At 43.1% G+C, this 25,896-nt stretch overlaps 1 protein-coding gene and 1 long non-coding RNA gene across 11 annotated transcripts in view; one reads left to right on the forward strand and one right to left on the reverse strand.

The window, feature by feature from the left end:
• The window catches only part of LOC126983793 (adenylate cyclase type 9-like), a 418,782-nt gene that overhangs the window by 111,235 nt on the left and 281,651 nt on the right, over positions 1–25,896 (reverse strand). For all 10 annotated transcript variants that reach the window (XM_050836968.1, XM_050836942.1, XM_050836960.1 and 7 more), the window contains one exon: positions 17,206–17,306. In XM_050836968.1, the coding sequence (XP_050692925.1) occupies positions 17,206–17,306 (101 nt within the window). The remainder of the gene's footprint in view (positions 1–17,205; positions 17,307–25,896) is intronic.
• On the forward strand, positions 20,625–25,387 carry LOC126983876 (uncharacterized). Its single transcript, XR_007736277.1, has 3 exons — positions 20,625–21,096; positions 23,794–23,909; positions 24,904–25,387. It is a non-coding gene; the product is annotated as an uncharacterized LOC126983876 (long non-coding RNA).

Below are 25,896 nucleotides of genomic sequence, written 5' to 3' on the forward strand. Positions count from 1 at the left end.
TGGAAGAGAGCAAACATAGTACCAATTTTTAAGGGAGGCAAGAGAGAGGACCCATTAAATTACAGACCAGTATCACTCACTAGTGTGGTTGCGAAGATATGTGAGAGGCTGGTTAAAAACAGGTGGTCGGATTTTTTAGAAAGGGAGAGAATTATCTCGGATTGCCAGTTTGGATTCAGGAGAGGGAGATCTCGTGTCACCAACTTGTTGTGTTATTACTCAAGGGTGACAGATTTAATACAAGAGAGAGAAGGCTGGGGGGATCGAGTGTAACTGGATTTGATAAACGCATTTGACAAAGTACCGCACAGAAGACTAATTTGGAAAATCAAAAATAGGGGTGGAGTGGGTGATGGACTGATTAAGTGGCTGGAGGACTTCCTAACTAACAGGGAAATGAGGACAATAATCAGGGACAGGGTTTCCAACTGGTGCCCAGTGAGGAGTGGGGTGCCACAAGGTTTGGTGCTGGTGCCAATAATGTTTGCTGTTTATATAAATGATATGGTGGACGGAGTGACCAGCTCTGTGAGTTTGTTTGCAGATGATGCAAAGCTATTGAGACGAGTCAATGATGTGAAAGACTGTGAGGCATTGCAGAGGGACCTGGACAAAATATGGGAGTGGAGTGGTACATGGCAGATGGAATTCAACCTTGGGAAATGTAAAAAAATAGAGTTTGGTAGGAACAATAGAAGATGTGAATATGATTATAAGATGGGAGGTGAGATAATATGCAGAGGAGTGGAAGAAAAAGATTTGAGAGTGATTGTCTCAGAGAACATGTCACTGGACAAACACATCAACAGGATAACAGGACAAACTATGAATTTGCTGAGGAACATAAGGACGGCATTTGTGTATTTGGACGAAGAGATGATGAAGAAAATAATAGATACAATGATAAGGCCAAGGTTGGAGTATGCAGCAGTGGTCTGGTCTCCTCACGAAAAGAAGAACATAAGAAAGCTGTAGAGAGTGCAGAGAGTGGCAACTAAGATGGTACTGGAACTTAGTGATTGGCCGTATGAGGAGAGACTCAATAGCATAGGGCTCACAACCCTGGAGAGAAGAAGAGAGACAGGAGACCTGATAGCGGTGTACAGGGTGGCAAGCGGGGTGGAGAATCTGGACAGAGAGGACCTGCGTGTGTGGAACGAGAGAGAAACGAGAGGAAATAGAAAGAAGTTGAGGGCGACCACGTGAAGGCAAGATGTGAAAAAGTTTAGCTTCCCAAACAGAAGCATTGAGCTATGGAACAGACTGGAGGAGGAGGTGGTTTGTGCAAGAAACATTCATGATTTTAAGGAAAAGTTGGGTAAGAGAGGATATGGAGACGGGACAGCGCAAGTGTAGCTCTTTTCCCGTATGTCACAACTAGGTAAATACAACTAGGTAAATACACACACACACACACACACACACAGAAGGGGAATGAGAATGGTGTGGGGAGGGAGGGTCAGAAAGGAGAGTCAGATCAGGGCTTTCGTCATAACATGACCTGACTCAGGTCAGCTAATGTCCTGACTTGTCTACACACACACACACACACACACAGAGAAGGGGAATGAGAATGGTGTGGGGAGGGAGGGGCAGCAAGGAAAGTCAGATCAGGGCTTTGGTCAGGATATGACCTGACTCAGGTCAAGACATGACCTGACTCTCCCTTCTGCCCCTCCCTCCCCCCACCCTTCTCTTTTCCCTTTGACTGTGTTTATGTGTGTGTGTGTGTGTGTGTGTGTGTGTGTGTGTGTCATGACATGACCTGACTCTCCCTTCTGCCCCTCCCTCCCCCCACCCTTCTCATTTCCCTTTGACTGTGTGTATGTGTGTGTGTGTGTGTGTGTGTGTGACCTGGCTCCTTCTGCCCCTCCCCACACCCTGCTAATGTCCCCTTATGTGTGTGACGCAAACCTGGAAAAAGTTGCCGGTTGCCCAAGCTGCCGCCAACATGGTGGGAAGGAAAAGGCCCAGTGTGACACCAGCCTATGGACAACCGACAACTCACTCCCGGATGGACGTACGGGCGTTGCCAGTAGCCACAACGGTTAGAGGAAAACAGCCAGTGTGACACCGCTTAAGGCAGTGAGGCCGCTGATTGGGTGGCGCGATGGCGTCATCGGACTCCCAGCGAATCACAAAGCTGTTTCAGAGCTCAGCCAATCGTGAGGCTTCATCTGTGGCATTAAAATGACCCGTTCTCTCGTCCTGTTTTCTTCCTTTTTCCAAGGTATGTATTTTGAGATAACAAGGGAGTAAAGGAGGAAAAAAAAAGTGAGCTCCGGGGGGCAGCATGAGCCAATTATAATGGCGCCACTATAAACAGTTGCCTACTTGAGACAAGGGCCAACCATCAGGCCCAGATGGATGATCTACTAGGCCATATATATATATATATATATATATATATATATATATATATATATATATATATATATATATATATATATATATATATATATATATATATATATATATATATATATATATATATATATATATATATATATATATATATATATATATATATATATATATATATATATATATATATATATATATATATATATATATATATATATATCCGTGACGATTTATCAAAAGGCCAGTATACACCCAAGAAAAGCGAACACTCGTAGTTGTGCGCTATCATGAGGTAGAGTGGGCGAGCTTAAGTCCCAGACAGACAATGAAGCTCTCAGTTCTGGCGCTGTGATTGACAGGGAAGTATCGATTTTTTGTCACGACCCACGTGTTTTTCTGGCTGTACCTTGCGGTGTTTTTTATTATTATTTTGGGATAATGCCACGAGGTCCTGAGCTGACAAGTGAGCAAATTACAGCGATATCATTACTCTGTGTGGCAGGAAAATGTAACAAAGATATTTCAAGCCAGACCGGCATACCACTACGCAGTGTGCAAAGATGGACAAGAAAATGTAAGGATGCGGGAGGCTCTGTCCCGCCACTTCAGATTAAGAGGACTGGACCGGCTAGGAAAACATCTAAGAGGACTCTCAAAGTGATTCAGCGACAGGTGGAAGCTGAACCTAGAATAACAGCTAAGGAATTAAAGAAAAAGAACCGCTTCTCTTGCAAACTGTTTCTGTTAGAACCATCCAGCGCCTCAGGGGCGACCTCTGCTATGAGCATCGGGCGCCACAGCGTAAACCCATTCTAACTGGAAACAGAAGCAAAAACGGGTTCAGTTTTATGAAATATCTGAAGTGGGACAGTGAAGTGGAAGAAGGTATTATGGAGTGATGAGGCTACGTTTTGTGTCACTGGGAACCGAGGAGGTGGTGAGGCTACCTAAGGTGCAGACCGTACCATCCCAAGTACACTCAGGGGACAGTCAAGCACCGGATAGTGTCATGGTATGGGGTGCCTTTGGGTACTATAGTGAGCAAGCTGTTGTGTTACCTAAAAACATTACAGTGAACAAGGAAAGATATTTGGAACTGTTGTGTGATCATCTGGAGGATTGCTTTGATGCCTGCAAGAGTGAGGTGTTCATGCAGGGACAGACCCCTGCACACACAGCAAAATTAATCAAGGAATGGTTTGAGTTTGTAGCAGTGGACTACATACAGGACTGGCCTGGTAATAGTCCAGATTTTAACCCAATCGAAAATCTTTGGGGACTCATAAAGCGGCGACTCGAGGACGTGACACCAACTCTACCAAAGCTCGTGAAGGAGATTCAGGACATCTGGGACAATTTGGAACCCACCATGCTCCAAAGACTTGCTGAATCCGTTCCTCGACGCCTGGAGAGTTGTCTAAAGAAAAAGGACTCCCCACTAAGTATTAGAGGCAGAAAGTACCCCTTGAATATTTTTTTTATTCTTTCTAAGTGTTACAAAGAGAAAAAACATATCCATATATATACATATACATATATATATACATATACATATATATATATATATATACATATATATATATATACATATATATATATATATCTATATATCTATATATATATATATATATATATATATATATATATATCTATATATAAAACTCCACAGTCGGAACAAATAAAGCTTTTTCAGTGTTTTCAATACCTTGAGTTACATAATCTTCAAGTTTAGCGCTATAGCTTCAGAATGAAGCGAGCGCGAAACTCGAGAGGGTACTGTATAAGCAAAAAAGAAACGAGTATATTAGAATTTGCAGAGAGGAAAGATAGAATTTCGAAAGGGATATAATAGACAAATGCAAAGACCAACCGAAGCTATTTTACAGATTTATAAATGGGAAACTAAAACAGCGTGAGGAAATAACAAAATTGAAAGTTAATGGCGAGGTGTATGTGGATGAGTTGGAGATAACGGAAGAAATGAACAAAAGCTTTCAAGAAGTATTCACAGGAGAAAGCAAGTTTGACATACCAACTGGAATAGGCCCAAGAGGGCCCTGCCTGTGTGACATAGAAATCACAGTGCAGGAGATAACTAATGAAATGGAGAATCTAGATGTGAGGAAGTCACAGGGTCCCGACAGTGTTTCCAACTGGGTGCTGAGCGAGTGTAGGAATTTATTGGCGGATAAAATACACAAAGTTATAAAAAGATCGTTGGCTGAGGGTGGAGTCCCTCTGGACTGGAAAAAAGCTGACATAGTCCCCATCTACAAGAGCGGAAGAAGAGACGACCCACTTAATTATGGACCAGTTTCCTTGTGAAGTAGTGTCAAAAAATAAGAAAAGAATTGTGTAAAAGAAATGGACGAAGCACCTAGTGGAAAATGAAATCATCACAGAAAGACAGTTTGGATTTAGAAAAGGAAGATCATGCCTGGCAAACTTGGTGTGTTTCTATTCAAGGGTGACAGAAGTGGTGCAGGAGAGAGATGGATGGGCTGACACTGTCTACTTGAACTTGAAAAAGGCCTTTGAAAAGGTGCCGCATAGGAGGTTGATGTGGAAGCTGGAGACAGTGGGTAAATTAGGAGGAGGACTTCTAAAGTGGATGGAGAATTTTTTGAAGAACAGGATGATGAGAACAACTATTAGAGGCAGGAAATCAAGTTGGAAAAATGTCATGAGTGGAGTTCTGCAAGGCTCTGTGTTGACCCCAATTATGTTTGCAGCACAGTACAGTACAAGTACAACTGTAAATAAGAAGACACACTTACGTTATTCACACTATAATAACACTGAAAGTCAAATAAGAACTTGCACGATCATATACGGAAGTCTCTAGGGAGAGTCAGAACAGAATACGGATCACTCAGCACCAACTAAAACTAAATGTAATAAAGAAGCGTAACATAGGCATTAAAGCCATATAAAAAGGGTTAAGCAAGCTTGACATCCTTGCAGCATGCCACAGGCCGAAATAGCCGGAGTTGGCATTCACGAATTAAGTTGGTAACAGTCCTCGGTTCCATTCCATGAAGTAACCGCTTGCTCAGCACAGTCATTCCAGCAATACCCCATTATTCTGCAAAGGCACTTGGTGCCAAGGCTTCAACTGTCATTGTCTCACAGCCATACAGATTCAATTCTTTCTCTATTTGCACAGATAATGACAACGCCATATATTCGTGTTGAGCAGGTCCATAACACAATAGATCTGACCCATATTTCAAATGATTTCCCACCATTGTTATGCACTACACTACCAAGGTATGTGAAACTTTTGGTGACATTAATGTCCTCGCCACATGCATGAACAGGCTGAGCTGTGTCATCCAGTAAGCCTCCAAACAATTGAACCTTGGTTTTAGCCCAGGAGACCGACAGTCCCACTGGCTTCACCTCCTCATGCAGCACTTCAAAAGCCATCAGCAATTTATTCTTATTTTTTACAAGAGACAGCTCAGGGCACGAAAAAAATGGAAACAATAAAAAAAAGCCCTTCTGCTACTCTAAAAAAAAAAAAAAAAAAAAAAAAAATCCAAAGAGGTAGCCGAAAGAGAGGTCAATTACGGGAGGAGAGGTGTTCAGACACCCTCCTCTTGAAAGAGTTCAAGTCGTAGGCAAGAGGAAATACAGATGAAGGAAGATTGTTCCAGAGTTTACCAGCGTGAGGGATGAAAAAGTGAAGATGCTGGTTAACTCTTGCATAAGGGGTTTGGACAGTATAGCGATGAGCATGAGTAGAAAGTCGCGAGCAGCAGGGCCACGGGAGGGGAGGAGGCATGAAGTTAGCAAGTTCAGAAGAGCATGAAGTCAGCATGAAAATATCGATAGAAGATGGAAAGAGAGGCAACATGGCGGCGGAAATTAAGAGGTAGAAGACTATCAATAAGAGGAGAGCTGATGAGACGAAGAGCCTTAGACTCCACTCTGTCCAAGAGAGCTGTGTGAGTGGAGCCCCCCACACGTGAGATGCGTACTCCATACAAGGGCGGACAAGGCCCCTATATATGGATAGCAACTGTGCGGGGAAAAGAACTGGCGGAGATGATACAGATCGCCCAACCTCGAGGAAGCTGATTTAGTGAGAGAGGAGATGTGAAGTTTCCAGTTAAGATTTTGAGTTAAGGATAGGCCGAGGATGTTTAGTGTTGAAGATGGTGACAGCTGAGTGTTGTCGAAGAATAGGGGATAGGTGTTTGGAAGATTGTGTCGAGTTGACAGGTGGAGAAATTAGGTTTTTGAGGCATTGAAGGACACAAGGTTCCTTTTACCCCAATCGGAAATGATAGTAAGGTCTGAGGTTAAGCGTTCTTCAGCCTCCAGCCTGGAGTCATGTAATTCCTGTTGATAGGGTCTTCTGTTGAAAAAAGTTGAATAATGCAGAGTGGAGTCATCAGCATATGAGTGGATAGGACAGTTTGTTATGGAAAGAAGATCACTGATGAATAACAAGAAGAGGGTGGGTGATAGGACAGAGCCCTGTGGAACACCACTGTTAATAGATTTAGGGAAAGAACAGTGACCGTCTACCACAGCAGATATAGAACGGCCGGAAAGGAAACTGGAGATAAAGGAACAGAGAAAAAGCAAAGACTTGTGCCAGACTCTATTGAAAACTTTCGATATGTCTAGCGCAACAGAGAAAGTTTCACCAAAATGGCTAAGAGAGGATGACCAAGAATCAGTTAAGAGAGCAAGAAGATCGCCAGTAGAACGCCCCTTGCGGAACCCATACTGGCGATCAGATAGAAGATTAGAAGTGGAAAGGTGCTTTGAATCTTCTGGTTAGGATTGATTCAAAAAGCTTTAGATAGACAGGAAAGTAAAAGCTATAGAGTGGTAGTTTGAGGGATTGGAACAGTCACCCTTCTTAGGCACAGGCTGTACAAGAGCATACTTCCAGCAGGAAGGAAAGGTGGAAGTGTTGATGGAGGCAGAGGCGAATGAGAGTTTTGACCAGGCAAGGTGTCATGCGCAGGAGCACAGTTTTTAAGAACAATAGGAGGCACTCCATCAGGTCCATAAGCCTTCTGAGAGTTGAGGGCCAGAGAGGGCATAAAAAACATCATTCTAAGAATCTTCAATAACAGGTATGCAAAGGTCAGAGGGGAATCATCCAGAGTTAGTGTTAAAGATGGTGACAGCTGAGTGTTGTCGAAGAATAGGGGATAGGTGTTTGGAAGATTGTGTCGAGTTGACAGGTGGAGAAATTGGGATTTTGAGGCATTGAAGGACACAAGGTTCCTTTTACCCCAACCGGAAATGATAGTAATGTCAGAGGTTAAGCATTCTACACCCTCCACCCTGGAGTCATGTAATTCCTGTTGATAGGGTCTTCTGTTGAAAGAAGTTGAATAATGCAGAGTGGAGTCATGAGCGTATGAGTGGATAGGACAGTTTGTTATTGAAAGAAGATCATTGATGAATAACAAGAAGAGGGTGGGTGATAGGACAGAGCCCTGTGGAACACCACTGTTATTTGGTTTAAGGAAAGAACAGAGACCGTCTACCACAGAAGAACGGCCGGAAAGGAAACTGGAGATAAAGGAACAGAGAAAAGCAAAGACTTGTGCCAGACTCTGTGAAAACTTCGATATGTCTAGCAACAGAAAGTTTCACCAAAATGGCTAGAGGATGACCAAGAATCAGTTAAGAGAGCAAGAAGATCGCCAGTAGAGCCCTTGGAACCCATACTGGCGATCAGATAGAAGATTAGAAGTGGAAAGGTGCTTTTGAATCTTCTGGTTGAGATTGATTCAAAAGCTTTAGATGAACAGGAAAGTAAAGCTATAGAGTGGTAGTTTGAGGATTGGGACGGTCACCCTTCTTGAGGCACAGGCTGTCAAGGCATACTTCCAGCAAGAAGGAAAGGTAGATGTTGAAAGGCAGAAACGAAAGAGTTTGACCAGGGAAGGTGTCCGCACGGAAGCACAGTTTTTTTTATTTTTATGAACAATAGGAGGCACTCCGTCGTGTCCATAAGCCTTCTGAGGGCTGAGGCCAGAGAGGGCATAAAAAACATCATTCCTAAGAATCTTAATAACAGGTATAAAGGAGTCAGAGGGAGTATAAGTAGGAGGAATATGCCCAGAATCATCCAGAGTGGAGATGTTACAAAAAGTTTGATCGAAGAGTTCAGCCTTAGAGATAGATGAGACGGCAGTGCTGCTGTCTGGGTTAAGAAGAGACGGGAAAGAGGAAGAAGTGAAATTGGAGGAGATATTTTTGGCTAAGTGCCAGAAGTCTCTGGAAGAATTAGAGAAAGCAAGGTGTTGACATTTGCTATGAATAAAGGAGTTTTTGGTAGTCGAAGAATAGATTTGGCACGATTCCGGGCGGAAATGTAAAGATCATGGTTAGCAGGTGTTCGAAGGCTCTGGTACCTTTTGTGAGCTGCCTCTTTATCTTTGACAGCACGAGAACAAGCGTGATTAAACCAAGGCTTTTTAGCATAAGGAGAAGAGATAGTACGTGGAATGCATGATTCCATTCCAGAGACAATCACCTCTGTGATGCGCTGGGCACACACAGAGGGGTCTCTATCCTGGAAGCAGTAATCATTCCACGGGAAATCGGAAAAGTACATCCTCAGGTCGTCCCACCGAGCTGAAGCAAAATGCCAGAAACATCGCCTCTTCGGTGGGTCCAGAGGGTGTACAGAGGCGATAGGACAGGATACAGAAATAAGGTTGTGATCGGAGGAGCCCAACGGAGAGAACAGTTTGACAGAGTAAGCAGAAGGGTTAGAGGTAAGGAAGAGGTCTAGTATGCCAAGAGAGTACATCATCATTGGCTAAAGCAAGGTCAGTGACCTTGATGTCGCCAACAGATGCTACGCAACAACTTTGATCAACAACTTTGCCTAATGCCTAGTCCATGCAAAGTGTTGAAAAGAGATGAGACAGGAACACACCCCTGCCTCACTTTTGAATTAACAGGGAAGAAGCCAGAAATGTATTCCCGACACTTCACAGCACTCTCAGTCCCAGAGTAAAGGCTAGTCAACAGGTTAATAATTCCTGCAGGAGTCCCACAGATCCACAGAATGTCTCAAAGTGCCTTATGATGCACTGAATCAAATGCGTTTTGAGATCATCAAAGGCTTCAAGCAAGCCATGTCAAAATTCAAGTTGGCATTCCACAAGGATGCCAATTGCTAGGATCCGGTCAGTTGTTGATTAGCCAGGCATGAACCCAAATTTCTCAGGTCTCTGAATTTTTAGCAGATGAGATCAAATTTGCATCAGCTGCAGATGAGCAAGCACACTGCCCGGCACATTGTTACATTCCTGTCAGTCCCCTTTCCCTTTCTAAACAGGGATAACCATCCCCTTTTTCCAGTCAAGAGAAATGGCACTGGACTGCCACACGCCTACACGGCCGACACAAATGCATGCACCCCATGGATCATAGTGCCATCCTTGACTTTCAGAATCTCCTCACTGATATTACAGATCCCAACTGCTTTTCCGCCCTTCAGCTTCCTCACAGCCTCTCTCACCTCTGCCAGAGGATGGAGTTTCATCTGATGGTGGATCAGCAGCCACTACCTGCAACCCAGCCAGTGGGAGCTGTCAGCTTGGAGGCTGTGCCAAGTACTTAACCCATTGATCCTGGTACCAATCTGCATCTGATACTATCTGCCCATCAGCCATTCGGAGAGTACTCATATGAGATATTGATTTGGATCAGAGCTTCTTCAGAGGTCAAAAGGTAGGTCTAAGGTCATTTGCATTTAGACAACCCTCAGCATCCTCAGTTGGACTTCCGCCATACCTTTTCTCACCCCTCCTCTTGAGGGTTTTAATCCTTCATGACAGTGTCCTGTTTCACTCTGAGTTCCCAACCAGCCTGGCAGCATGACACTCCTATATATTCTCCAAGGTCTCCCTCAAAGTAAATTTATTCCTAGATCCTGGATGCTCTCCAGTGCACTCTTCGGCAGCTTTCAGTTTCACTTTTAAGTTTCCCACAACTCTCCAGGGTCCTCCAGAGTAACAAGTACAGTAAACCCTTTCGTATCCAGGTTAATAGAGCCACGGGGGCACCCGGATATTGGAAAAACCCAGATATGGTGTAGGTTAAGTCTACGGACCTGAAAATCAAACTTTCAATAATGGCCTGCCATAAAGGCAATGACAGAGTACTGCATAGGTGCTTCTGTCCATACTCATACTATGGTGTGCCCCATGACTATGTAGCAGTCAGTCTGCACCAGGGAGTAATATGCCCGCGATTGATGTGCTCCGGACGCTGAGAAAAGGGTTCAAGCAGCATCGTCACAGTTAGCACTCGTGGCAATCTGTCCCTGGCTTATCGCAGTCCTGCTGCACCTTGGGGGGATCTGTTACTTGGGATTCGGCAATTAAGCGCGACAGCCTCAGCCGCTAACCCATTGCTGGGGTGCCTAGCCCCATGTACACAGGCAGCAGCTAATGTTCCCCTGCCTGGCCAATCACAGCAGCGGGGCCTGGACCCAACCCAGAAAAGCCCAGGTATTTGTGGCAGCTTAACCGCCCAAGTCTGCACCATCGTGTTTACCACGTAGGCTTTCTAGCAGACCCAGCACTGCCACAAGAAACTTTTTACAGGTCCAGTTTTACAAAACTTTAAGGCCGATCGCTCTGTGCAGTTCTTAGGTGAGCACCCGCGGCTTTATCACTGCGTAGCTGCATTAGCAACCTCATGACTACGAGCACTGCGGGCTTTACCACCCAGGTCAATCAGAAGGCATACCAGAGCGATACCCGAAGCGGTCCGGGCTGGCAACGAGCATCAAGTGCTCTAAGCAAGCTTCCATACGCATGCCCGGGCAGGCACCACAGGGCGCTACCCTTTTAAGCCCAGCAATGAACCCGAAGGCCCACAGACTCCGGACAAGTACGCCAGGCCGCCCCTCTCTGAGTGTGAGTGGGGAGGATAACCAAGGAGTCAATGACAACCTGGCGCATCCGCTTACGCGGTGATCTGTGGCTGTTTAGTTACACTGTGTTGCCCTTGCGAGCCAGGGGGGCGGGTACCCCCTGCACAGTGCATCCAACGGGACCACGGGGAGGCCAGCCACAAAAAGTAACCACGATTTACGACCAGCCCGCACCTCCAGATCGGGCTGGCCCACAGGACTCCCGAACCCCTGCGGGCCCCTTTACTCGCCTTACCGTAAGCATGGTAAAATCCTTCTTTCACATGTTGGACCGGAGGCGGTACTGATCCGCATTTCTTATTCCGCCCTCACTCCCACAGGAATGCTAGCGGACCCGCACGCGTTCTCCACGGGGATGGAGCCCTGCTCACCTAGTCCAGTCTGGATTTATGCAGTCATCAAGGGTTAAGCTAGGGTTCGCACTGTATGTTTCATTTAACCCTTACATTACGGCGATCGTATATATAAGTGCGCTACCACACACCACACAAGTACGGGGATCATAGGGTGATGTGGTCAAGACCCGGACAGTAAAGTGAATAATATTCATAAAAAAAAAAGTTATTGAGCTACAGGAGAGATTTTGTGCTTAAAAGAAAGCTTAACTAATTCCCCATCTTATGCTATGAGTTTCATATCTGTAGATATCATAGTATTGGTTTTACAGCCGTTTTTAAAATCCAGAATTCTCTGTCCGGGTCGAGACCGCGTGTTCACGCACCAGACGGGTTAAAGTCTCAACCAGACGGATGTTTTGGTCCACCAAAACACACTTACACCAATGTTTTATATTTTTCTTACTAAGAACATCCAGAACATGACACTGAAAGGTGGAATAAAACAATTGGTAGCAAAATATCAATGTAATAAAAAATATATATGATAAAAAAAGGTAAATTAATTCCTTAAAACTAACCCCTTTTTCTTTCGTATGTTAATATATAGTATTAATATTGGTTTTAGGTTAAAATGAGAGTGATTGACAGAGTCATTTAAAAAAAAAAAAAAAAATCCTTCTTATACCTCCGTGTTCTCGACTCGGACATCACGTGCACACTGTCCGAGTCGAGACCACGCACATCATTTTTTTTTAAATTCGTAAAAAATATAAACAATTGGCCTAGGTTAAATATTTCAATTTGGAGAAGTAAACACTAATGGGGGGCACATATTAATGCTAAAAATAATTCACTTCCATCAATAAAACACTTCGAAAAATCACTCGATATTTAGCCGTGGCAAACACCCATTTCCAGCCTTTTCCATGGCTTTATCTCACATATGGTACATTATGGTTGTAAGAACTATGCAATCATTCACTTTTTAATTGGTTTTTCCAGTACACTTAATTTGCATGAATTGTCAAAAATTGTCCGAGTCGAGAACACGGCATAATTTTGTTTAGCGGGCACCCCAAACGAGTCCATTGTTGTTTAGGCACTCCGTATTATCACTGATTTTATGCCAATATGGCTATATTACATAACAAAACTTATCACAAGTTGATCACGCCTTATTCGTGGTCATGGCACAATATATCCTGATGCCGAAAATTAAGATCGCGACCTCTTAAAATCGAAATTCTTACCATGCTTACAAGCGGAGCGTCGGCGGGGAGGTTTGCAAATGGCGTCTAGTTAGGACCGCCCTCCCTCATACGTCATAGCTCTGACGTCATCCTAGGCTCGATCGTTCATTGGTTAATCAAGACTGTCCGGGTCGAGACCTTGTCCGGGTCGTGACCACACGACCCTATATATAATCATCACATTCTACACTCCCTACATTTCAAATATAACGCCACTTCTTGACTCAGAAGAATGGTGGAGGCATCTGGCATCCGTACACACACTCATTCGTCTCAGCGCGCAGCCAACTGAAGGCCACAGATCATTTTCCACTTTTGTTCGGAATACATCTGGCATGTCTCGTGACGCGTCAAGCAGTTCCTCTGCTCCAGGCGGAAGTAAAGCGCGGGTGAATCAAAGTGACAGTGACTCTGATGACTGCTATGGTAGTGACATTGACAGAAGAGGGAGGGGCATGTAGGTAGAGAGAGAGAGAGAGAGAGAGAGAGAATTACATAGAAAATCAGACAACACAGACCCCATGGTCCAGACTAGGTGGTCTGTCCTTAAACCTAAGAGAATCTACACTAATCAGATGGTTCCAAAACGTTACATTTCTACTCTAGTTAATATTAAGTTCAAGGAAGTGACGGTCGAGCTTGTTTTTAAAGGAGTCAATCGTGTTACACTGGACCACTGATGGTGGGAGCTTATTCCATTCTCACACTACAACGTTGGTGAAGAAAAATTTGGTGAAGTCTGAATTTACTTGTCTACATTTGAGTTTTATGCCATTGTTCCTCGTTCGCAAAGTGTCATCGATCATAAACCATTTTGTTCTGTCTACATTCGTGAAACCATTAAGTATTTTAAAACATTCGATCAGTTTTCCTCGGAGGCGACGTTTCTCAAGAGAGAACATGTTAAGGGTGGAAAGCCTTTCTTCGTAGGATTTGTTGCGCAAGGAAGGGATCATTTTTGTTGCCCGACGCTGAACACCTTCTAATTTAGCAATGTCCTTTGCATGGTGGGGAGACCAAAACTGTACCACATATTCCAAGTGGAGTCTGACTAAACTATTGTAGAGCGGAAGTGTTACATCTTTATTCTTCAATAAAAAAAATTCTTTTAATGAAGCCCAACATTCTGTTCGCTTTATTTGCTGCATCGATGCATTGATGTGAGAATTTGAGGCTTGACACGATTTTGACCCCCAGGTCCTTAACGCATTGAATGCTTGTGAGTTTAACCCCGCGCATTTTGTATTCGAACTTCTTATTTCTTGTTCCAACTTGAAGGACCAAGATGAAATTTTGTGTAAATCCTCTTGGAGGCTTTGCCTGTCTTTGTCAGTGAAAACCGAATTACCAATCTTTGTGTCGTCTGCAAATTTACTAATGCAATTATTGAGTCCAACATCCACGTCGTTGATGTAAATAATGAAGAGCACTGGGCCAAGAACCGAGCCCTGAGGGACGCAACTAGTGACTGGCGCCCACTCTGAGTTAAATCCGTCAATCACCACTCTTTGTTGTCTGTTGCTCAACCAATTCGCGATCCATTGGTTTACTTGACCGTCAATACCTATTTGCTTTAATTTATAAAGTAATTTATGATGTGGGACTTTATCAAACGCTTTCTGGAAATCAAGATAGACTATGTCCAGTGATTTGGTTACGTCATAAACTGAGAAGAGGTCGTTATAAAAGGTCAATAGGTTTGATAGGCAGGATCTTTTGTTACGGAAGCCATGTTGTGAATCCCCAATTAATGAGTGGCTTTCGAGGTAACTCACAATTTTGTCTCTAATTATGTTCTCAAGTAGCTTACCTACAATTGAAGTTAGATTAATGGGTCGGTAGTTACCTGGTATTTTTTTCTCCTTTCTTAAAAATCGGTGTCACGTTAGCCTTTTTCCAATCCGAAGGGACGATGCCTTGTCTCAAGGACATATTGAATACGGTTGTGAGGGAGGAAACTATTTCGCTCTTTGTTTCTTTAAACAGTATAGGATATACTTTATCGGGTCCGGGACTTTTATTTGTTTTAAGTGAATGGAGAGCTTTAAGGACTTCATCGGTTGTTATTTCAAAATTAGGCAATGCATGCTCGAGATTTACAATAGTACTGGCGTTGGTGGTAGTGGGAGGAAGACTGTTAGTATTAAACACCGAGGAAAAGTAATTGTTTAAGAGGTTTGCAATGTGTTTGCTGTCAGTCACTAGTGCACCGTCGCTGTTTGTTAAAGGTCCAATTCCACTTCTGATCGCCTTTCTGTTGTTTATGTAACTGAAGAAAGATTTCGGATTATTTTTACAGTTGGCTGCAATATTTTCTTCATATCTACGCTTTGTCTGACATACTAATCTTTTTACTTGTCACCTGGCATCATTATAAAGTCTAATGTTTTCGGGCGTGCATTGTTCTTTCTTTAATCTGTAAGACAATTTTATCTCCTTGACTGAGTGTTTAATTTCGCTATTAAACCAAGGTGGCCTTTTATTAATGTTAATTCGCTTCTCGCACAAGGGGACGAATGTGTTCTGCTGAGTGAGTAAATGATTTTTAAAGCTTAGCCAGGCTTCCTCTACATTGCCGTCATCTGATAGTTGTATTTCTGTTAGTTTTTGATTTCTACGAAGTTACTCTTTTGAAATTGGGCACCTTAACTTTATTTTCAGTCACTGATGTTTGAGCTCTAATATCGACACGCACTAATTTATGATCGCAAGAAACGAGGTGTTCTCCTACCGTGTCATTACTGACTAGGTTATCTTGGGTCATTATAACAAGGTCGAGTATATTATTTTGTCGAGTTGATTCAGAAACCATTTGGGTTAGATAATTTTCCTCTAAAAATTCGATCATTCTATGTGACTCGCCTTCTGTACCTGACAGTGTCGCCCAGTTGATATGGGGGAGGTTAAAGTCTCCTAATATCAGTGAGTCACTGTTATTAAGTGACTGCCTTAAAACGTTGTACATTTCAAGGTCGTCATCGAGTGATTGCCCGGGAGGCCTGTAGGTGACAGATATATTTAAATTGACTTTTGCAATGTTTACTCGCACACACAAATGTTCAAGAGAGAGAGAGAGAGAGAGAGAGAGAGAGAGAGAGAGAGAGAGAGAGAGAGAGAGAGAGAGAGAGAGAGAGAGAGAGAGAGAGAGAGAGAGAGAGAGAGAGAGAGAGAGAGAGAGAGAGAGAGTGTGTGGGGTGCTTCCACGTGACACGTCACGGCCATGAGAAAATGCGCAATATTTTGGGCTGTCATAACCGTTTCCACCTCTTTTAAATGTCTAAATTTTCCCCGTGCACAGCATCCAGAGAATTATCTTGCCACCCGTACTCTACGGGTTAAACAGTCCTTTGACACTCCTGCCATTTAAACCTGCAATGCTTTGACTCTCGTCACTTCGATATGGTCTGAAGCGCTTGGCAAGAATGTTTACGTGCCAGTTGTACTTACGAACACACAGCTTTCCTCACCTTCGCACCAGGACATCAATATCATTGCTACGTGCAAGCTGGGGCGCGGCTTACGGGCGCAGTACGCCACCCGGACAGAGCTTAGAGGCATCATGCAGGCAATTTGAAGGACTTTTGGCGGCGTGCGACAATTTTTTAAAATTTTTTGGAAAAAATAAAATATTTTTTAAAACTCTCGGATACGGGCGAGGTCGCATACGGTGCACCCGGATAACTGAGGGTTTACTATACTTCAAACTGATTTGAGATTGTCACAGCACACTCCTGAGCATATGCCTGGTCCCTTAGTTTTTCAAGATGGATCCCCATAGGGTTGCATCTTGAGATATTTTAGACAGTTTTGGAACATGTTTGTGGTCAGTCACAAAGAACTGAGCACTCCCAAAAAAACTACAGTTCTGGAGCATCCTCTAACAAGTATTAACTAGGATGTGATCGACTCCTTTGCCACACCAGCTGGATTGTATAGTTACTATTTCTGGAACCCAAATGCTAGACTTTTTACACTTGGAAAAAAAAAAATTGCGACTTTTCACTCCCTTGAGATCAAGGTCTTTTTGGATGATTTTGCAATCATCAATAATTTTTTCAGAATTCTAGCAATAAATCAGATAAATATGCCAAGTGGTTTTGAGAAAAAATAGTCACAAAGTAAATGTTAAAGATATGAAATTCAACTTCTCTTGCTGCATATATGAACTATCACAATGAATTTCAACTTCTCTTGCTGCATATATGAACTATCACAATGAATTTCAACTTCTCTTGCTGCATATATGAACTATCACAATGAATTTCAACTTCTCTTGCTGCATATATGAGTATGAACTGTCACAAAGGCACAGCACCATACATACCCTTGACTGTTTGTAGCTGATGTACTTGTCTTCAGTGCTACCCAAAAACTCATTGCTCACATCTTTCTTCAAGAAACCATGGATGAAGTAGCTTTTAAGCCCTGAAAAAAACAAAATCATGAAAAATTTAACATGAATTTAACTCTATAATGACAAACGTCTACAGTATAGCACTACAGTACAGGTAACTCTCGATTTACACGAGTATTGTGTCCTTGAAGAGGTCGCGTAAATCAAAAACAATGTAAATCAAACAAGAGGTAGGTTTCTAGCGAAAAATAAATATTCACTTCATTCAGTGGAGAGAGAGAGAGAGAGAGAGAGAGAGAGAGAGAGAGAGAGAGAGAGAGAGAGAGAGAGAGAGAGAGAGAGAGAGAGAGAGAGAGAGAGAGAGAGAGAGAGAGAGAGAGAGAGAGAGAGAGAGAGAGAATATCCATATCACCGAGATATCCACTCAGGCACTCAGTCTCAGCCTCACTTGTGTGAGGAAGAAATGAGGGACACCACGAGTGACTGGGTAGCATTGGTACCGGTACTGAGCAGTCTGGTACCGGTACCGTACCGTATAGCTGGTACCGGTACCTGCTCACCCCTATTGTTGAGCAGCGTGGCGCGTGGGAAGAACCGAGCTCAGCTGTGTGGCCGCGGCGCCGTGTGAGTCAAGTTGTGTGAGACATCTGGTGGCCACTCCATAAAATATCGCGCATAAGTGAAAAAAAGTGTAAATTAAACATTTATTTGGATTTTGGACCCCGCGTTATTTAAAAAACGCGTAAACCAAACTCGCGTAAATTGAGTTACCTGTATATCCTAATAATAATACATTTTTACATTTTCTTATCTACATTTGGCCATCTACCTATTCTATATGGGAGTGTTGGTACTGATCCTGTTATATGGAAGTAAAATACTTGTTTGGCATGAGGCAAACTATGAAACAAATATGGCACCCCAGATTTGATGCACATAGGAATGAAAAACAGGAAGGTGTGGGATACAGTGGGTTATGAATTTTGGTGCTAAATATATTGGTACTATACAGCATCAATTAACTGAAAATCACTAAAATGTTGACATTAAATGTAAAATGGTGTAACTGTTTCTAAGCATATACAATTTTACCTTGTTTGTAAATATAAAAACACAATTAAAAACTGCAGTACCTATGATTCTGTACACAGGAAAGTTGGTAACTAAATGGTGCCTGAGAAACCTTGCCAATTACAAATAATTAAAACAATATGAAAAACGTGAACTAGAACCAGAGCCTCCATGAGTCAACATTTTTTCGCTTATTTGGTGGCTTAACCCTTTCATTGCTAAACGCTGCGTTGCAAGCATAGCATCAAACAAATCGCCTAACGCTGCAGTGAGTGTTATGCGTGTTGCTGGTGGTAACGGCTTCGCCTGCGAGCTCCAGCCGCACTCAAATCTCCCGAGTGTGAAAGTGTTCCAACATTAATTCTCACAACACAGGATTGCCAATTGAGTGGGTTCTTCACTAAATTTGGTGAAAAATCATATCAGCCCAGCGCAGCAAATCTACGGACGGGTAATCGGTGGATGTTTTTGCCCAATATAGCGGCATTTTTGCATAGCTTCACCTATCACCGACTGATTTTTTGACCAAATAGTTGTAAATAATGCAGTTGGCAATACTCCCTTGCCAGAATCTGAAGGAGAGATGTCCACAGTTCTCTCAATATGGCTGATCATCCCGCACGCACTGACGTAAGTGTTAACATTCAACACTCCCTGAACGTGCACGTACGTTTGCAAGAGAGGCATACATAACCGACTCCTATAGATCTGGACCTCCTCTTTCTGATGGTGTTTTTGGTTTTTAGCTGTGATGAATAGTTTTTGAGATACAGAGGTTAAAAGAGACCCCCCATTGGGCTGCCTGACTGCGCCTGAGGGGATAGTCGTGTCCCGTTCCACGCGCAAGGAACGGGTTGAAACCTTGTTGCTTTGGTACTATCTTGCATCGTATGTTTAGCGAGGTTCTTCCCAACATGATACCCACGTTTTGGTGCTGTTTTCCTTCCACTATGAGGTTTATTCCTGTCATCATTCTCACCCCCATTGCCCCCATAATGGTAAAGGACTTTGACGTCACAGTTTGTCAAATGCAAGAATGTGGTCGCCAAATATGATTCAGTGTTTTCTGGGGGAGTCACATGTTAGATAGCGTTTAACAGAGGTGGGCAAGTGCGGTACTTAGTGCAGTAGTGTGGCAGTACCGCATCACAAAAAAAGTACCGCACTACCGCAAACTTTCTGAAAATACCGCACTACCGCGGACCGCACAAAAAAATCCTGCGGTACTTTTTCCGGTACTTAGAAAACCATCGAAGACATTTGCAGCGCAGCATGCTCACAGATTTTTTCAGTGAATCGGACTCAATCAATCAATCGGTATCAGTCATCAGAATCAGTGATTCAATCATTCTGACTTTTCAGTTATTGTTCAAAATTAAATGCTAAATGAATAACTCGGAGTAAATCTGTTCATCACTCAACCCAAGGCAGCGCGCCATGACTGCCTCTGATGATGACTGTAGACTACATGGCAGTGTACAACAGTACAAGCAAGTACTAACATGATCACCGCTCATGTCCCGTACAAATTTTTCTTTGATGCATAACATAGTACATAGTACTACTACTACGTACTACAGTACACTCTAGAGTTTCGCGCTCTTCGAGTTTCGCGGTGAGTCCTAAATTCTTACCATCCCGACTTTCGCACATTATCACCCAGAGTTTTGCGCTGCTTTGACATGTATGGGTCACGCCTACTTACCATTGGCGTCATGCACACTACTTTAAAAGGTAGTATCACACTGGACATTTTCCTCCAAACATTTTGGCTATGGCGAGAGAGAGAGAGAGAGAGAGAGAGAGACTGATTAACACGTTAACCTCGTTTGAACTTCCCGCCGCCTCCTCCCTGTCACATTTGGTTCAACTCGGCGCAGCCTCAATACCATGCGAGCCCCCGACTCGAGAGGAGGTGTGTAGCTTCACTCTGGTTATGAGCCGCTCTCATGAAAGGTGAGATAGAAAGGATGAAAACAAGGAGAAAAGAGAAGGGCGTGGGGAGGAAGGGTCAGAAAGGAGAGTCAGGTCAGGGCTTTGGTCAGGACATGACCTGACTCAGGTCAGGGCTTTGGTCAGGACATGACCTGACTCAGGTCAGGTCATGTAAATACCTGTCACACACACACACACATAAGGTGAAATGAGAAGGATGTGGGGAGGATGGGGCAGAAAGGAGAGTCAGATCAGGGCCCGTACCTTCACGAGGTATTAACTTTTACTGTTAAAGTTACTATCAAAGTTAATAGTTTCAATTTATTAAGAGTAAAAGCTATCCTCGTCAACTTTGAGTGTAAGTATTAGCAAATCCTGGCTACTATTATCTTCTTCTTTATGGCGGGCTCGTTGCTAAGGACGCCTCCATGCAAAACATAAACATCCAACATGAATTAAGTAAATATTTCAAAAGAAAAATAAAGGAAAGATGTATAAATGTACAACAAAAACATAATAAATGGCAAACACAAGAAAATATTGAGTTTTGTGGCAGATAGAAGCAGCCTCAAAGGCTGTTTTTACTCCGTCACTTGTCAATAAACTTATCTCCCCTCCTGCGTCACAACTTGCTCTGCTGAAATTACCGCACCATAACCACGTCATCTGCCCCAATGATCTACGGGCCGGAGAACCAGCGCAGAAAAGGAGTAAGTTTAATTGGTCGCCAGATGAAACGGTCTTCTTACATCAAATTCATGAAAAAAGACGTATAATCAGAGGGTGTTATGGGAAGAGTATCACCCCTGAGGATAAGAAGAGAGCGTGGACTGAAGTGGCAGGAGCTGTAACAAGGTTGGTAATCACATATTCTTGGTTCAATCAGCTTACAAACTAACCTAACCTAATCAATTGGGTATTTTTTGCATAATAACACAACCACTGACCTTCCAAACAGAACATACCTTTTCATTCTGTATCTGAATAGTTTCATTATGACCATTTCTGCCACAACCCCCTCTCCATCAACAACCTAACATAACTAAACCTAACCATGCCAAACCTGCCCCGTCCTACCGAGCACATCCTAACTTAACATGCCAAGTTTGTTGGGGGGGAAGAGGGGGTTGGTATTGATAGTTAAGGCATATTTGCCCTTTTTTTATTTATTTCTATTTGTTTATTATTTTCTTTTATTGGGGTGGGGGGGGGGATGCTAGGCATGCCAGACTATATGACTTTATGTCAAGACTATATGGGAATAGGTAGGTTTTGTGAGAATGGTAAAGTAAGATTAAAATAGTATATTTATAGCATTGGTCAAACAGATTATGGTGATATAATGTTAGATTGGAATGTACTCAAGATAATGAAATTAAGGTTAACGCTTTTATTTTTTTTGTTACATATTCACATATCCATGATTCAAGTAACTTGTAAACTAACCTAACCTCGTCAAATGGGTATTTTTGTATACAAACACAACCACAGAGTTTCCAAACAGGACATACTTTTTCCTACTGCTTCATGTGAATAGCATCATCATGACCATTTCTGCTGCAACCCCCACTCCCTCAACAATCTAACATAACTAAACCAACTCCTGCTAAACCTGTCCAACCTAACACGTCCTAACCTAACATGGTAGGTCCCCAAGTTTGTTAGGGTGGAAAGGGGGTTTAGTATAAGATAGTCAAGTCATATTTACCTGTTATTTTATTTATTCCTTATTTAGATTTTTTGGGGGGGTGGGTTGGGCATGCCAGACTCTCAACACTTTTACAAGTATTTTATGTTAAGACCAGAGCTGGGACTACCGATTGACATTTGGGATCGGTACTACCGGCGGTAGATTACTGCTACCGATACCGATCATTCGGTATTTTGAAGAAACTACCGAATACCGCTACCGATCGCATGATTGGCAGTCAATCGGTATCGGTAGATTGAAAAAGCGAGCGCGGGACTTTTTTGTTAAGACTTAAGAGAAGACGACCCCGGCAAAATGAAACGGACAAGTTTCAACACGTTCGAGCGCATCTATGGGAAGCAGTTAGCAGGAAATTCCAGGTATTACTTTGACGTCATCACGCTTAGCCAATCACCGGCCGGTCTGGGCGTTCTCAGCCAATCAGAGGCAGCCACGACCTAGCAGATTCTCGCTCCCGCCAAAAGTTTTGGCGGAGCCCCTCTGTTTGGCCTGCCGACGCGAGTAGCCTACACCTCGCTCTAGCTCCTACGCTCTCGACAACGTGCTCAGCCTCATCGCCTAGTGTTTTAAGTGGCAGTGTTTTTAAGTCCACCCGCCGTGGCAGCACTTAATCGTTTTGTGATTTTAACTTTTCAAGTGATTTTCCTTTTTTAAACTTTATTTTACATTAAAAAAGTTTTGATCAAGTCAGTGAACTATTTAATCATATTGTTACGAACCAAAGGTTAGGATATGCTGTGTGTTGAGTGAGTGTTTTGTATGTGGCGCGGCGGGGCCCGTGTGTAGGAGTGTGTGAACCCTGTAAGAGGGACGCGGCAGAGTGAGGCTAGTCACGTAAGCCAGTGTCACGTGTGAGGCAGCGTGGGGGAGAGGTGAGGTGTGGAGGCAGCGTCTCCTTCCCCCTGTGGACTTGAGGACGTGTCCTGGGCAGAGGCCATGGGAGTGAGGCTCTGTTAGGTTAGGCTCCAAATTGATGACACAAACTTAATCGTACTTGTAAACTCATTGCTTACTGACTACTTCTATGGCTTTCAAGCTTTCTATAACCTCTGTTAGAATTAATTTCACACAACACTTCCTGCCAATCTATTCTGTGCCAGTGTGCTTACAAACACGCTTACCTTTATATTGTCAAATTGGCTCAGACTTAAGTGAACAGAGTATAGTCGCCATCAACATGAGGAGGTTCCTGACCAGTAGCCCGGTCCCCGGCCCGAAATAAGAGAGAAATAACTTAAAAAGTGTGTTATGGGCCTTTAAAAGCATTTTTTTATTATATAATTATAGAGTTTTTTAATCTACCGATACCGAATCTATACCGATCGGTAGATTTCTGAAAAATCTACCGATCTACCGATACCGATTGGACGCGGCTCACTACCGACTACCGATACCGGTGGTAGATTTTTTCTACAGAATCCCAGCTCTGGTTAAGACTATATCGGAATAGGTAGATTTGATGAGAATGGTAAAGTAAGATTAAAATATTATTTTGATAGCATTGGTCAAACAGTTTCTGGTGATATAATGTTAGGTTAGAAGTACTCAAAAGAATGGAATTAAGATTAATGCTCTGAAATTTTTTGTATAGCTGTATTGTGTAATATCATCCTACTTAGAGAAAAGCATTTTAGAAAAGTAGGTAATGAAAAGTAGTATTTATGGCCATGTTCATAACAACTAAAAAGTTAATGTCTTATGATGCATGTAAATAAAATATTGGTACTGATTTAGCTTTCCATCACAGTATGTATTAAATGTTATTGGAGAAGGTATGGGAAATAAATAGCATGCCATAGTGAAACGATTAAGAAACTTGCTTAACATTTATACCCTGACAGTGCCTTCCCTGGGAGTGGACCCCGTACGCAGGATGACTGTGAGAGGCGTTGGTACAACGTACAACAAAAATCAAAGCCTCGCATTGCCAAGTGCAAGAATGAGCAGTGGCAGACTGGTAATTTTTTTTAGTTGTTATGTCTTTAAATGTAAAACTTATATTAGTTAGTTTTTTTATGTGCTCACATCTATCTAAATACCTTGGCTATCTTCCCCCAATGAAGGGTGGCAGCCAAGACAGACACACACTCACACACATTCACACTCATGTACACCACTCTCTCAGCTGCACAGCCCCTGAGGGAGTAAAAAAGGCCCTCACTGTATGGGGGATTAGCTGCACAGTTCAGACAGGGAACTTCCACACCAAGGCTTCACAGCATGCACTGGTTTACCCCTGCCCTTCATAACAATTACATTTCCCCCAACACCTGAGTGCCCCACATGTGTGGCACCAAAGATGTGCAGGCGCCTATGACATTAACTGTGGCAGATAAACTGGTGTATGACAGCATAGGCTGGTCGTCTCATGTATTTGAAGGGGTACCAGAGCCATTCAGCATTGACACAGCTGATAATGTGCTAGGGATAGGACAGCAGCAGCAGTCAAGCAGCAGTGAAATATTGACTGGCCTGTATGTTTTTGGCAAAAACTTTTATATTCTCATTAAAACAATTTATTAATCACTCTTAAATTCATATTCTTTGTAGATACACACTTTATCAGTCAATTATTTTACAACCAATAACAAATAGTGGAATATTTCTGTTAATAAGTAATATTTCACCTTTAAGACCCTTTTTCTTCAACTACGTACCTATTTAACCCATCCACTATGATTGGCATGGATTTGGCTTTCACTGGTAGCCTGGTAACATAATAGTCCCAGGTCTTTCTCTGCCTCTGTGGTGGATAGTGGAGTGTTTCCCATGTGGTATTGGTATGCTAGATATCCCCTCCCAAGGTGTAGGACTACATTTTCTTCACTGAATTGTAGCAGCCACTTTTTGTTCCATTTCTGTAGTTTAGTGATGTTTTCTTGTAGGAAATCCGCAGTTAAGGGGTTAAGTTACATGCATTAATCATGACTAATATATGACGCTTTTTTCAGCCCCACTGCTGTATTGCTAGAGACCATCCCAGCACATTGTTCATTACTTGTGGAAAAGATACCATCAGCTGCTCCGGCAACAGCCACTGTTTCAACATCTGCTGGCCCTATGACACCAGCCACTGCTTCATCATCTGCTGGCCCAATGACACCTGCCACCGCAAGGGATGACAATGAAGCTGCTCCACCACAGTCACCACGTACTTCATCGGAGTTAAGAGATGCCTTTCATAGGGCAGCAGTATAATTTTTTGATGCTGGGGCTGAATATTACTGCCTCAAGGCTATGATTGTCACTTTTTTTTTATTACTGAGGAGGTTAGGGAGGAAGGGGTGAAAAATAATCTCTGCTGTTTTTCGACGGAAAAGGTTAGCAAATTCATTCAAAGCACAAAATTTACCAGAAAAAAAATGGTGTGCCATTGTGAGTGGGTTCACTTGAGATTGGTTTCCAATACGCCTCCATGGTCTAGTGGTCGGCATGCCTGGCTTCTCACAGGCCGGGTTCGATCCCGGCCCGGGCAGTCGGCGTGCAGCTCACCCAGCTGATCATCCTCCCTCTTGGGCTGGTCGATAAATGACTACCTGGGGAAACCTGGGGAAACTGTGGTAACCCAGATGTCACACTGCCCCTGTGTCCTGGGGTAATGGGCTCCCTCCCACCACAGGTTCAAGGGCCACTGTTACGGAGATGAGCACCGAGGCCACGTGCTACTACAGCGTATGCCCCAACTTTACCTTTACCTTTATTGGCTCGACTGACAGACATGGCTTTGTATGTCAAAGGTCACTGGTTCAATCTCCACAGCCAGCACTCTCTAACTAGTATTTTTCTGAGTTCCCTAGAGCCTTGATTAATTTCTCGGTGTTAAATGAGGAGATTTGCACTGGCACCCACTCATGGGTGTTACAAGATACGTTGTTACAATCAGGGGCGTCATTTGGACTTCAAAAGTGGGAGGGACATTAGGGAAGAGCTTTATTTATATATAT

This window comes from Eriocheir sinensis, chromosome 5 (genome assembly GCF_024679095.1).
Source record: "Eriocheir sinensis breed Jianghai 21 chromosome 5, ASM2467909v1, whole genome shotgun sequence".
In the NCBI taxonomy this organism is placed as follows: Eukaryota; Metazoa; Arthropoda; class Malacostraca; order Decapoda; family Varunidae; genus Eriocheir; species Eriocheir sinensis.